The sequence below is a fragment of the Corylus avellana genome, chromosome 3, assembly GCF_965113065.1.
Source record: "Corylus avellana chromosome 3, dhCorAvel1.hap1.2, whole genome shotgun sequence".
Taxonomy (NCBI): Eukaryota; Viridiplantae; Streptophyta; class Magnoliopsida; order Fagales; family Betulaceae; genus Corylus; species Corylus avellana.
This window is the reverse complement of record NC_142492.1, coordinates 18,902,987-18,917,299: the sequence shown is the minus strand read 5'-3', so window position 1 is coordinate 18,917,299 and position 14,313 is coordinate 18,902,987. Positions and strand designations below refer to the sequence as shown.

The window sequence follows — 14,313 nt, the reverse complement described above, 5'->3', positions numbered from 1 at the left end:
CACTCTCTCCAGCATCATCATCCTCATCCTCATCCCCATCCTCATCATTTCCCCCAAGCTCATCAGTGTCAGCCCCATCAACCTCTGCATCTTCATCATTTCCAACCCCCTCATCAATGTCCCTATAAGTAAGAGCACTATCCTCATCCGAGTCAAGACAGTCAGTATCATCACTAAGGACTGAATCCTAGAAAGCATCATTCATAAACACAACTGTCCTCTCATACTCTGAATCCTCTTCATCATCTCCTTCTACAACAACATCTACTAAACCATAAATTATTGTATACAACACTACAAGATCATGACCTACGTGGTTTGCCACCATTTCAGTTACATCGTGGTCAGAGGACATAAGTCTTAACTATTGTTCTAAAGGATATTCTAGTACACAATAATAAACAAGGTCCCGAGACCTATACCCATATGTCTTACATATATCCTCTATGTCCGAAATTTTCAATTTAGAACTATCATATGGCTTTAGGTAATTACTAACATCGCCCCCAACATAATGAACCATATGTTGCCTGTTAAAAGTACCCCCATGGTGCACCTCAAACATCATAGTGTGTGGTCCCATCATGTGTCCTGCTACATTCATTACATTGACAAATTTAAATGTGCAAACACTAAACACTAATAGAAGGACAAAGTTGTAAATATACAATACAATACCAACAAAAAGTCATTCAATTATAGTTAGGAAAGAAAAAAAGGTAAAGCAACTTTCAATTGTTTAGCTCACATTACAACTAAAAAGCAAAAAGAACCATTCAAAAAGAATGACTAAACCAACCAAATTTTTCTTAATCTAATATGGTAGTTTACTTGGTATTTATAATGTCAATTATTAAATAACTAACATTTATTTGTTAAACTTTGTTGGTTAATCACATGAAACATTATGTGGCATGTCATTCATAATATAAACCGGTTTGTACATTCAATTATAGTTAGAAAAGAAAAAAAGGTAAAGCAACTTTCAATTGTTTAGCTCACATCACAACTAAAAAGCAAAAAGAACCATTCAAAAAGAATGACTAAACCAACCAAATTTTTCATAATCTAATATGGTAGTTTACTTGGTATTTATAATGTCAATTATTAAATAACTAACATTTACTTGTTAAACTTTGTTACTTAATCACATGAAACATTATGTGGCATGGCATTCATAATATAAACCGGTTTATACATTCAATTATAGTTAGAAAAGGAAAAAAAAAAAAAAAAAAGGTAAACCAACTTTCAATTGTTTAGCTCACATCACAACTAAAAAGCAAAAAGAACCATTCAAAAAGAATGACTAAACCAACCAAAATTTTCATCATCTAATATGGTAGTTTACTTGGTATTTATAATGTCAATTATTAAATAACTTATTCTTATTTGTTAAACTTTGTTGCTTAATCACATGAAACATTATGTGGCATGGTATTCATAATATAAACCGACATGTAAGTTTGTACAAAAATTGTAGTAAAAAAAAAAAAAAAAAAAAAAAAAGTAGCCCAATATTGTCCATCTAGAAGATCTATTGGACACCTAAAAAAATAATAACTTCACAAAAAATTTTATCTCCTGCCCATATTAATTTTTATTTGTCCCTATTAAAATTAGGAGGGTTGCTACAATACATTCCCCTCACTATCTCCCCACCATCTTCCCTCTTTCAACATTTTGATTTTTTCAAAAACAAACAAAAGAAAAAAAAAAAAAGTGAGATGAGATGGTGAGGGGAATGAAAATAGCATTTGCCTAAAATTAGCAACCAAATAATGCAAAAGTAATGGAAGGAGACCACGCTTATATTTAATGTATTACATTCGTCGTGCTAATCACATGTTCAACACAAGCACCAACTAGGGAACCACACTTTAGATCAGACAAAGAAAAAGGTATTTGGGGGCCACACTTCAGTATCAGAAGACAAGATTACCAAACAATATGACAACTTTCGACAACATTATCAGAAACCAACAACTTTCAATACCAAAAAAATGACAAGGACGAATCAGCAACCAACAACCTTCAATGCGAAAAAAAAAAAAAACGACAAGGACGAATCCCACGGATGACCCACTGCAAATCGACAAAAATAGCCACATTAAAACCTCAACAAAATCCATTCTAGAAGTGTTACATGCAAAAACCCCAAATATCAAATACAAATTAATGATCAAAAACAACTTTCAATAAACGTCAACTACAAACCCTAAAATACAGTAACGAAACGTAAAGATACACAAAACGTAAATTGTACTTGATTATAGCAGTAACGAACTGAGTTAGACACGATTTTTGACGAAATCGACACCAAAAGTTCAAGGGTCTACTCTGGTTCACCGACAACGAAAATGGATGGGTTCGAAAGATGACTTTTCACTTCACATTGGCAATATTGAATGAGATCTCACTTTAAAGTTTAATTTGGAATTTTTTTGAAGAAGGTAATCTGGACATTTAACTTAGTTAGTATGAGGGTATAATGGGTAGTTTAGGTGAAAAAATTCACGTGCAGGTCACGTGTTTCGTTTTCCGTTTGGTGTTAACGATTGATTTAGGTGGAGGGGTCCAAATTGAGAGCAATTGAAAGTTTAGGGGACTAAATTGAGAGATTTTGAAGTTTATGGGGGTATTTTAAAACAGGTGAAAGTTTTGGGGGTCCTTAGTGAAGTTTCCCCTTAAATTTTATGTAATCTTTTAAGTTTTGTGTGTGTTGGACGGCTGGATCATCAAGTTGTGTTGAACTGATGAACTTCATAGGTTTGTGTGTGTTGGATATTAAAGTTTTAATGTCGTCTATGTTGGATTTGTTTTATTGCTGGAATTTTTAAGTACATGAGCTGAAATTTAAGCTTTATGTTTTATTTGAAATAATTTAAGTTTAGGTTAGATTTTTTGTGTGTCTTCAATTTGTAACAGTGGGTTTTAGATTTTTTTTTTTTTTTTTTCTATTCAATTCGTATGAAATGGAAAAATTTTTATTCCATCAATTTCAAATATATATATATATATATATAATGTCTTGAATTTGATTTAGCGTGAAAAAGCCCAAACATTGAACTTGGTTAACATTAAAAAAAAAAATGTCCATTTTAATTTTTATCATGTTACATTGTATATACAAAAAATTAAAATGGGAAACAAAGTTACAAAGCCCTAAAAAATAGGCCCAGAAGTTTTGGGCCCAACCAAATCTGTTGCAAATATATTACAAAAAAGCCATTCTGTTGCAAATATATTACAAAAAAGCCATTAAGTAATACCCGACCCGTACCCGAAACCGCCCTGACCCCGAAGACCCGATATGTGGTGGACCAGTTTCTGTAAAACTGGGTTTCGGAATTCAAAACCCATACCCGCCCTATACGGACGGGATTCTGAATATGGGTAAAACGCGGGCCGACCTATGCCCACCCCTAGTCATGGCATGGAAAGAAAATAGTCAATGTCGCAGATCATTTGCGGATGCTAATGTGCTTCAATAGTAGGAGAAAGAGAAAAAGCTCATCATTGACCCGAAAGTGCAAAGTATCCTCTCTGTAGCCTATTACCAATTCTCTTCCTTGCATGGGATATCTTAACTAGGGTAATCAAAGACAAAATAACGCTTTGGACAATTCCTCCATTCCATTCACAGCTGCTATTCCGATATCAGGTTAGAGCACCAGCTCTTCGTCTTCATCTAAGAAGGCATTAGACATGGGCAAGAGCCCCTCAAGCAGCAATCCTTGATCGAAGTGAAGGAAGAAAGCAAATGATCGATTAGGGGTGGCTTTCTGGCCACCCCCTTCAATATTTTTTTTTTATTTTTTTATTTTGGACTTCTAGGCCGAGATCTTGAAGCTCTGCGACGCGATCTTTTGTTCGAGCACCAAGCACTGTTGCTCCATGAACCTGATGTTCGCCGCTTCGACGCCAACACCTGAGACTTGTTCACCTACTATTCTTTCTCTGCATGCAAGCATTTTTCATTCATTTTGAACACAAGTTCAAAAATTAGGGTTTTCTGTAGAGATTAAAGAGATTTCGCTCTTTATTTGGTTGTTAAACTAAATGAAAATAAAAAAAGGGGAGGAAGAGATTATACAATGTGTTGGATTTATGTTATTTTCCTCGATTTTCTTAACCAAACAAAGGAGAGAGAGATTAGTGTTTGTATTGGAGACCTGGAGAAGAGAGACGTTGGGTTTAATTTTTTTTTTTTTTTTTTTTTTGGATGAGATCATTTTTTTAAAAAAAAATTTTATTATTTTATTAGTTTTTTTATTATTTTTTTACTTTTAATTTTTAGGACATGTGTCGCGATATAAACGTAGATGACGTGGACTTCAGTTAATTGGGATTGATGGAAACTAACGGAAGTAGTGATTTTATCTTTTCTCATATGTGAGGTACTAGATTTGTCATGTTTTAAAACCTAGGGGAAAAAAATAAAAACGTTAAAACCCATGTACCAAAAAAGTTGTTAACCCTAAAACCCTAGGGTAGCCATTTTGTGTTCTAAGGGCAAAGAGCCCTACCTTTAAGGTGAGAAAGCTTGATCTAGTTTTGATTTATGTGTTATATTCTATGCCTAGGGTCTCGATCTTCGTAGTAGATTAAATACTACTTATATTTCCTTAATAATTATAAAAGTCCTTAAGGTAAAAATACTTGGCCATTACATGAAAGATTTGGACTTTGAGAACCAGTTAACCCTAAGTCAGTGCATAAACCCTTACCTTTCAACACATCTAGAACATTCTTAAATTGTTTAACAAGAGGAATCTGAGAAATAAAAAGAACGCTGTGTTCTTGAGGTTTTGAGGGTAAGCTGTAGTCTTGGTTTTTTTCAAGCATAGTTCGATGCTTTGGGGACATCTTAGAGGTTTGTGGAATTTCTTGGAGCCAAGGGGAAGATCAGGATCTAGTTGGGTGAAATTCCAAAAAAAAAAAAAAAAAAACATATTTTGAGACAAAAACATTCGCACGATGTGAAGCATTGTTCCAGGTGGTGTTTGGTAAATGAGTTGGCCTAGACACTGTGGTTGATGAAAATTGATATGAAAAATGATAAGAATATTTGGTATAAAAAAAAAGTGAAAAAGTGGTATGGAAAAGTGAAAAAGTTTTGTTTTGTAAAGATTTTTATTTTATTTTATTTAAATGATAATAAAAAGTGAATGATGTGATATAAAAAGTTACAATGTTAAAATATTTTGACGTTGATGTAATATAAAAAGTGAAAAAATTAGAATCTTTTGATGTTAATTTTTTTGAAAAATGGTGATGAATAGTAACAAGAGAAACCCCAACTCATTTACCAAACAAACCCAATATAGACCATTCTAATGATCCACAGGGAAAGTTCCAACTTTTTCAAGGTAGAATGTGAATGTTAGGAAGGATTTAGGTTGAGATGGTTTTAGTAGTTTAATTAAAATAGAATTTCAATTAAGGGAAATATATATATAAAAGCCCCTTCAACTAATAGCCGTTTTTAAAAAAGTCTCGTGAAATTTAAAGTGAGCTAAAGTTATACATCAAACTACCAACGTGTGGCAAAAAGGCCACTATGTTAGTTGCCACCCATCAATTTGGATGGAAAGTGGTAACATGCTAGGCACATGACCACTTTTCCTTCCAAATTGTCGTGGGCATCTAATGGAGTGGCCTTTTTGATACATGTTAGTAATTTGAAGTATCACTTTAGCACACTTAAAACTTCGTAGAGCTTTCTTAAAAACGACCATTAGTTGAAGGAACTTTTTTATATTTTTTTCTTCAATTAATTATGATTAGGTTATTTAAGATTACGATAAAAGTTAATTTTATCATTATTTTACTATTTGAAATCTTATGACCATATGTGTTAGTTACCCAATTGTAATCTACTCTTTTTGAGAAAAAAAAAAATTTGTTGTTACTAAAATCATCAGAAAAATATTTGTAATCAATATGTGATTCTTCCTCTCTTAGTGTTTTGTGATATTCTTCCGCACTTAGCGTTTTGTGCTGTCCTATCTAAAGTGGAAAATTGTTTCACTCAAATTGCATTTCCAGTCACAAGACTCACAACCCAACCACAACCTATCAATTTAAATGATACAAACTCAAGGTAGACCTCATATTTGAAAATTAGCTTGCAAGGGGAAAGATACCAAAGAACTTATATAAACATGAAAAAAAAAAAAAAAAAAAAAAAAAAAAAAAAAAGATTATACTTAAGACATGTGAAACGCTTGGCATCATTCCATATCACTGTGCTTCGCAACTAATGTTCACAACAGCCCACTCTATCGACATTGATCCAATGGTAGCCATTTCTCTTTTGACGGCTCCACTCACTTATTTATATTCAATGCCTTTAACATTCTGCCTATACAGAGTACTAAGACATTTTAATCCAGCCTATATATCGTCCCCTTCGTGACTTGACCACAAAACCGTAACTCATTTAATCCCATGCTCAACGAGCCGCATCTAATTTCATACTCAATGTGGCAGCAACTTTAATAAAAAATTATACAAATCCAAGTAAAATTTACCTTAAAAGCCGGTTTACAGTGAGAGGGTGCCCAAAAACTTATATATCCATGGTTAACATGGTTAACATTATAACATTTAATTCACGCATTTATATATTTATGCATAAAAAGCATATAAGTTTGGTAATGCAACGAGTTCTTGAAGCCATAAAGCGTATAAAGTTTGGTAAAGCAATCTTACATTTCAATTCACAGATGAAGATGATTTTGCACGAGGTTCTAAGATTATACCGACCAGTCTCTTCACAACAAAACAAAACTTGGCCGTCTTTCACTACCAGCTGGAGTGAGGCTCTCCTTACCAGAGAGTAAAAGAAAAACTACAACTGAAAAATCTGGATTCATAATCTTGCAATCCCTGTTACGACTGAAAAACTATAGAATGCAAGTACAAAAACAAAAAAATAAAAAATAAAAAAATAATGAAGAAGAAAGGAACATATAGGAAAGATTACATGACGTACCCTAATGATGTCCAGAACTTTCGATTCCCATCTTCTCTGCATGATCCATATAACCTTTTCAGTTGCAAGCATATGAAGCAACATGAAAAGTGAGTAAAACAACACCATAAATCATAAATCAGGTATAATAATTATTCAAATTTTGAACCAAAATGTTTCTTTACCCATGAGTAATTACTAGTGCATAAGATTCCTAACTATTAATTGCTCATGCAACTTCAGCCAAAAGAAATAGGCATGCATCTGACTTATGTCCCTACAATATTCAAATCAAAGCTTATGTAGTAGGAAAGTGATGAATTGTATTGACCCTCAGGCATCAAACAACATATTAGTTTCTTAAAGAGTATAGAGGTAACTAATTAAACTCCTTTCAAGAGGATACAAGTCAGACGTCTCTCACATACAAATAGGTTGAGTGGATTAAGACTAAAAAGGTCATTAGATGGATAACAGTGCATATTGAAAATGGTCTAAGATTAAATACAGCTTCTGGAAACAAACGTATAATAGTTTATTTGATTTCAATCACCGGTTGACCAAGTTGAGAGATAAACAGATTCGTATAGCTTACTTTCATGATTAACCAACCAGGCCACATAATCTACTCTTACAAGCCAGCATTCAAGAATTTCTATTTTGTGATAGTGATTTATGATGGTACCATGAGCTGCAATCAAGTGGCATTTAGTCAAGAACAAATATTTCCCACACCATTCTTACTACAATATAGTCAACTTGTTGCTTTTGCCTGTAATCTAACCTGAGTTTTGAAATATTGCCTTGATTCAAGCATACTTCTATTTAGAAAATGACTACAAACAAAAACAAATGATTTTATGGCTACAATTAAAATTTATCAAAATTTATTTAGCCGCCCATAAAAATTAAAAATTAAAAAAATTAAAAAAAAAAAAAAAAAAAAAAAAAAAGCCAAAAAGAGACCCCAAAAAGAAAAACTAAAAAATCCAGCTCATCTTCAATTTAAATTAAACACTACACATCAGTGTCTCGCATGATTCATAACATGAACTTAATGGTTAAATCGCTCAACTATGAAACTGAAAGAACTGCCAAAAGCACCATAAATTTAGCAGCAAAAGCATAATGAAGTTACTGACCACTGAGCATTTTGTACCACAAAAAAGAAAAGTACGGAAAGAGTTACAAACTCATTCACAGTCTAAAAATAAGATAAAACATAACATGCAGTCTAGGGACAATTATAAATACCATGTAGCATGCCCACAGATAGCATTCGGTCTATATTATCAACTCGATGCTGTATGGATTTTAGAATTGAATTCAATGAAGAGACTCTCTTTCTAACACCCAAAATCTTGGCAGCATGCTGCATGATGAATGGCAAGGGTGCATCTTCTAACAATTGATCAAGTTCTGTCAAAAGCACGTGATTTTTTTTAATGTCAACATAATAAATTACATTTCTATTTAGGACAAGGAAAAGGCAATGCATAGGAACTGGATCTAATAAAATATCACATCCATCCATAATGAGGCAATTCAGAATTTCAACATCTAATAGCCTAGTACTAGCAAAGTATCATGGTAAAATGGACTAATTAAGATCATTATTCATAGTTTCAGAGGTATACTATCAAAAGGGTCTGTCAAGACAAACAGTTTGCATATAGCTGGTTTCAGTCATGCTTAGAGCATTCCCAATGGAGGAGCCAAATTTTTATGCAAATTAACTCCTCAAAACTCACTTTATCTAGTTTAGCTAATAAATTTTTAAAAGCCTCCTACATCCGATTAGCTATATTTTTATCTATATCATTTCAATATCTTTTTATTAAAAATTGTGAAAGAATATTCTCATCATTATCCCTTGAAAAGTGGAAAAAGTTTTGGGAAAAAGAGAAAATAAATGAGAGAAACAATAAAAGTAAAATGGCTCCCTAGAAAAGTGCTGCTACATGTAGCTTTTTTTTTTTTTTGCTAATCCAATCAGAAATCCATTTTGTATTTTTTTTTTGCTAATCCAATGTGGGGGGTTTTTTACAAATCTGATTAGCCATTTTAGATAAAAGTACCATGTGGCTCCTTCGTTGGGAATGCTCTTAGCCAACCAATTGTCCCTTCAGCAAATCTTATAACTATAGATAGGTAATACTAAAACAGAGTAAAAACTTTATCTTTTTATGCAGGTCTAATTTGGCATTATAAGCATCCCCATTTATGTGGAATAAGGTACTAATTAAAACAAACAAAAATGTGATTTCGAATGAAAGCTTCAATCCCAAAAAAAATTGAAGCGATTTGGGGCCCTCTTCGAACCTTGTGTAACTAAGCTAGTTAAAACCAAATCTTACATTGTCTATTCTTTGAGGCTATATATTGCTGGTTCTGCTCTATATAACTTTCTAAAATGATGTGAAGCCCACAATAGGACATCCATATTTTGAAGGTCAGGTAGTAGGTAGTGGTCATAGGTTTTAATTTGTCAGAAACAGGCTTAGTTGTGCTTTTAGGCCTTCAAGTGTGGCCGTAGGTGTTTCAGTTTTGCCAAGTATCTAATTTTGTAGTCAACTAATAAAAATAGGAGTCAATCATCCCCACATGACTCAATTATTTTGGTCCAGCAAGTATAGTTGCACAGAACTTTACTTGAACAGATATGCTTCAATCATACTAAACTGCTGCTTATACTATTCTGTCCCTTCATAACATGTTAAAAGTATATTACGCTATCCACTTTTTTGAGATGAGTCATTGCCTTCACAATGAATTGCTACATTCCTTGGTACTTCGTTTGGTTGGTAAGAAATTGTAAGAAAATGAAAGGTTCCATATTTTGGTATCTTAATACCCAATGATGTAAAAACCACATCTTTCTCAGCAACTAACCAATGGTAAAGGTCTGTTTTGTTGCTGAGAAAATTTCAATTTTAATCTTGAATTTTTTTCGTTTGGGGCACGAGAAATATAGTTCGTTACAACGTTTTCTAACTAATATTTCCAGAATTCTTCTTAGAAAAAGACAATGGGAAACATAAGTGTTTAAAATCAAAATTTCATTTTATTTTATTTTTTATTCTCTGCAAACTAACAGAGAATTGTGGCTTTATGTTGTGTAGAAAACTTTTTTTGATGAATACTTTATGTCGTCTAGAAAATGCAGGTCAAGCTTCTCTATTTCTCTGTTGTGCTCTAATCTAGAGAAAATCTTCAATCCATTAGCAACAAACTCAGTATGCAGCATATTGGAAAGGGTCCCCCTGGAGTAGAGCAACCTCCTATTGAGTTGCAAGAGTGCAATGGGGCAACCCATACCCTCAAAGGTGCCGCCTCACACCATAAGTGATTTAGACTACATTTGGCTCAAGGAAACATTTTTCTTTTTCTTTTTTAAGTATTTACAGTATTTGAACTAGAAGCTATTACAAGCCAAGCAAACCACACTATTCTATTACCTATCAAGGAAACACCTGGAGGAATAATATGGTATATAGCTCTTTAGAATGTTTTCTTGGTACTTGTGTCTGAGAGTCTTACATGTTTTCTTCAGAATAATATGGTGTATAGCTCTTTAGAATGTTTTCTTGGTACATGTGTCTGAGAGTCTTATCTATTTTCTTCAAAAGACCATATGTTACTGGTTCACGTTTATTTAACTTGGGCAATTTCAAGATATTCTGGACATGGGTTGAACTTTTTTTTGATAAGTATTTCAAGCATTCCTCTCTCTCCAAAGGCACCACATTAAACACAATGGAGCCAACCTCCATACTTCCATAGTATTACCATGCCCTACTTAACCTCCCCAACTCACTAACAAATCGCTCACCTTTCTAGGCATTACCCAATCAACACCAAACAGATTAAGAATATAGAACTCCATAGCTCTCTTGATACCTTACAATGAATTAGTAAGTGATCAATAGACTCTCTACTCATCTTGCATATGCAACAACACTCAACCACCACAACATTTATCTTTCTCAAATCATCCAGCGTCAATATTTTCCCGTCCACACAAAAAAGAAACCACTTGCGAGGAAGCCTTGTTATCAAAGACGGAGCCCAACTTGAGATGGGGGGTGTGCACAAGCCCATGCAGGTCACTAACGAGGACACTGGGTCCCAAGAGGAGGTGATTGTGGCATCCCACATTGCCTTAGCGTACGAAAGGGAATGTGCTTATATATATATATATAGGAACATGCTCTCTCTAAATAGTTTGAGGCTTTTTGGAGTAGACCCAATACCAAAACCATGCGGGCTGAAGCCCAAAACGGGCAATATCATACCAGTTGGTGCAGGCCATTACACCTTGACTCTCCAAATACTCTTCCAAGGAAAAGAAGATCTATTTGGACTAGTTAACACTAGATAAAACGACTTCACTTCAAACTTGCTCCTTTTGGAAGGACAACATCCTATTCTATCCAAATCTCCTGTCTTACTCTGAAAGAATACAACATTTCAAAGAAAGATAAGACCACCTCCACCTCCCAACCCTGAACTGGCCTTGTAAAGTACATTCCAGTGAATATTGCATTCTCAAAACTACACGCTATCTGCTACCAAAGCATCCTTTCTACATGCAGTACTGAACATGTCTGAATAAGATATATTCAATGGACAATCCCACACCATACATCAAGCCAAAAACTGACCTTTGACTCATCACCCACCACATATCTAACAAATTTTGAAAACATTTCCCACCCCCCTTCTTATGAATTTCCACACTCCCACTCCAAATGGCCCTATTACTTTCTTAGAGCAACAACCTTCCTTTTGACTATCATATTTAGTCTCAATCACCAATCTCCATAGTGCCTCTCTCTCCATAGCATTCCGTTAGAACCACTTTCCCAAAAGGGTTCAATTAAACTAAATCAATTTTTTAACTCCCAACCAACCTGAGTTTATCAAAGTACAAATCTTTGACCAATTCACTAAATGAAATTAAACTATCCCTAATTCCGTGATAGTGAAAATCATGCAGTAATTCCTAGAAGAACATCAAGGACATGGGGTGTAGTAGCTTAGTGGGTAGTTATTATCCTAGTTCATGTTAGTGCTACATGGGTAGTTAGTATTCAGTTGTTATGTTATGTTAGTGGGTAGTTATGCGTTACAGGTTAGTCTGTATTATGGGTGGTTACTAGATGTGTTAAGTGAGTAGTGGTTTGTAAGCCTAGTATAAGCCAAGAGTCTAGAGATTGGTTGGGGTACTTAATTTGTAATATGACTTGTGTCTTTGTGGTTTGTCTCCAACCCTTAAGTGGAGTTCATTATCTATCAATTATCTACCTATTTTTGTTCAATTTATCGTGGGTTCCTATCATTCCACCCCATAAAAAATCCTTTTGAAGTTTCTCAAGTCTATTAGCCTCCCACTAGAATAGGGAAAAGAGACAAATCATAATCAATTATCTACCTATTTTTGTTCAATTTATTGTTGGTTCCTATCATTCCGCCCCATAAAAAATCCTTTTGAAGTTTCTCAAGTCTATTAGCCTCCCACTAGAATAGGGAAAAGAGACAAATCATAAGTAGGTAAATTGGATAGCATACTCTTGGTCATAGTCAATCTACCACCTTTAGATAAGTAAAGCTTTTTTCATCCAGCCAACCGACGTTCCATTTTTTTATAATGTCATTCCAAATAGATAGTGTTATAAAAAGCACCCAATGGTAAACTCAAATACTTCACCGGCAATGACGATACTCTACAACCAAGAATACTGGCCAATCCTTCTCCATCTCTCACTTCGCCTACAGGATCGATTTATGATATTGCTAAATTAATCTTCAATCCCAAAAAAGCTTCAAAATATTTATTAAAAAAAAAAAAAAAATTGCAAATGTCATAGTTGTTCGGAATTTGCATCACATAAAATCAAAGTATCATCAATAAACAGTAAATGAGACACTAAAAACTCTTAATTGTTCCTTGAACCCACTAAAACTCCAGACAAAAGTCCCCTATCCACCGTAGCAGCCATCATCCTACTCAATGCCTCTACATAACCACCACACACAATAGCGGTGATGATGGTCTCCCTGTCTCAACCCACTCCATAAGAAGTCACTAGCCTATTATACCATTCAACCACCCCCTCTTCATATTTCTACTATATCCAAATCTTAGAAAGCGGGCAGCCATTTCCTTGGAAGAGCCTGATAAAAGATGAGGATGAAGTACGTGAAGGGGACTGATAATCGATTTCCAAGGTATCAATTCATGGAAATAAATTGGTTCAATACACAAATGAGTAGCATATCACAGATTTCAAAAGATTCATAAAAGGTGAAGAAAGAGATGAAACGTCAAAAAACCTCGGGTAAGACGATCGAGGGCGGAGGAGAGCTGGTCCTGGCTTCCGATAGTGTCCTGAGCTCTGGAGTCGAAGTCCCGGATCACAGTGGCGAGCGTCGAAGACAGCCCTCTGGCCACAGCATCTGAGGAGCACTGGACGACGTCGGATTCAGGTTGTGAATTTGGAGAGAGATGTTTCTGATTTTCATGTTGGAAAGCAAAGCTGCTCTCAATGCCGGTGGAATGGCAATGGTTGTCGTCTGGGGTTTCCATTCAGTTGGAGCTCTCCTACCAGATTTTAGACAATGGATATCAACAGACGTGCTGCCCTCGGTGTTAGATTATTATTATTATTATTATTATTTTAATTTTTAAATAAAAGCATATTGAAATATTAGTGTCACTTTCGCACCCCTTGGGGTTGCGTGTTTTGAATGATTTATTTTTTAAAATGATTAATATGAAAAATCACTTAAAACACTTCTTTCTTTTTTTTGGTTTTTTTTTTCACATGTCCGCACAAGAAGAAAGGAGAATTCGAACTAGTGATCTCTACTTTATTAAGTATGGTCTCAGCCGATTGAGCTACTTCTTGAGGACATTAAGACAACAAATATAACGTGTGGATGCACTGATTTGAAAGAACCTATTCACACTTATCAGTTCATTCAACAACCCGCTTGGTTTATTTAAACATGTTAGAAAATTTGGACTTCAGAAAAATATATATAATAAATATATATATATATATATATATATATATGAAGGGTGAACTGATGAAACTATGGTAAAGCTTTTGGACAAGGCAGAACATATTCAATTTCGGGAATTGGGAATTGCAGGCATTCCACTTATACAAGGACACTTAGGATGGGTTCACACAAATAAAAGGTATGGAAGCCCAAAGGTTACCACAAGCAAAAGAAATTTAGGAAAATGGACAGGAAAATAACAACCACAAGACAAGAAAAGAAAGACCAGTCTAAATTTGTCTAATGATAATGTTGACCATTCAGTT

At 34.3% G+C, this 14,313-nt stretch overlaps 1 protein-coding gene across 7 annotated transcripts; it reads right to left on the bottom strand.

The window, feature by feature from the left end:
* Window positions 1-6,667: 6,667 nt before the first annotated feature.
* Window positions 6,668-13,598, bottom strand: LOC132173326 (SNARE-associated protein-like protein). 7 transcript variants are annotated; one of them, XM_059584789.1, is made up of 4 exons: window positions 13,316-13,598; window positions 8,234-8,398; window positions 7,001-7,054; window positions 6,668-6,911 (listed from the first exon to the last, which is right to left on the bottom strand). In XM_059584789.1, exons 1-3 carry the CDS (start codon window positions 13,566-13,568, stop codon window positions 7,002-7,004), a joined length of 471 nt encoding a protein of 156 aa, XP_059440772.1. In that variant the 5' UTR covers window positions 13,569-13,598; the 3' UTR covers window positions 6,668-6,911; window position 7,001. The 7 variants fall into 7 exon arrangements, with proteins under 7 accessions (XP_059440772.1, XP_059440773.1, XP_059440774.1 ...); XM_059584790.1 differs by having other exon boundaries at window positions 6,668-6,894; XM_059584791.1 differs by having other exon boundaries at window positions 6,668-6,862.
* Window positions 13,599-14,313: the final 715 nt, after the last annotated feature.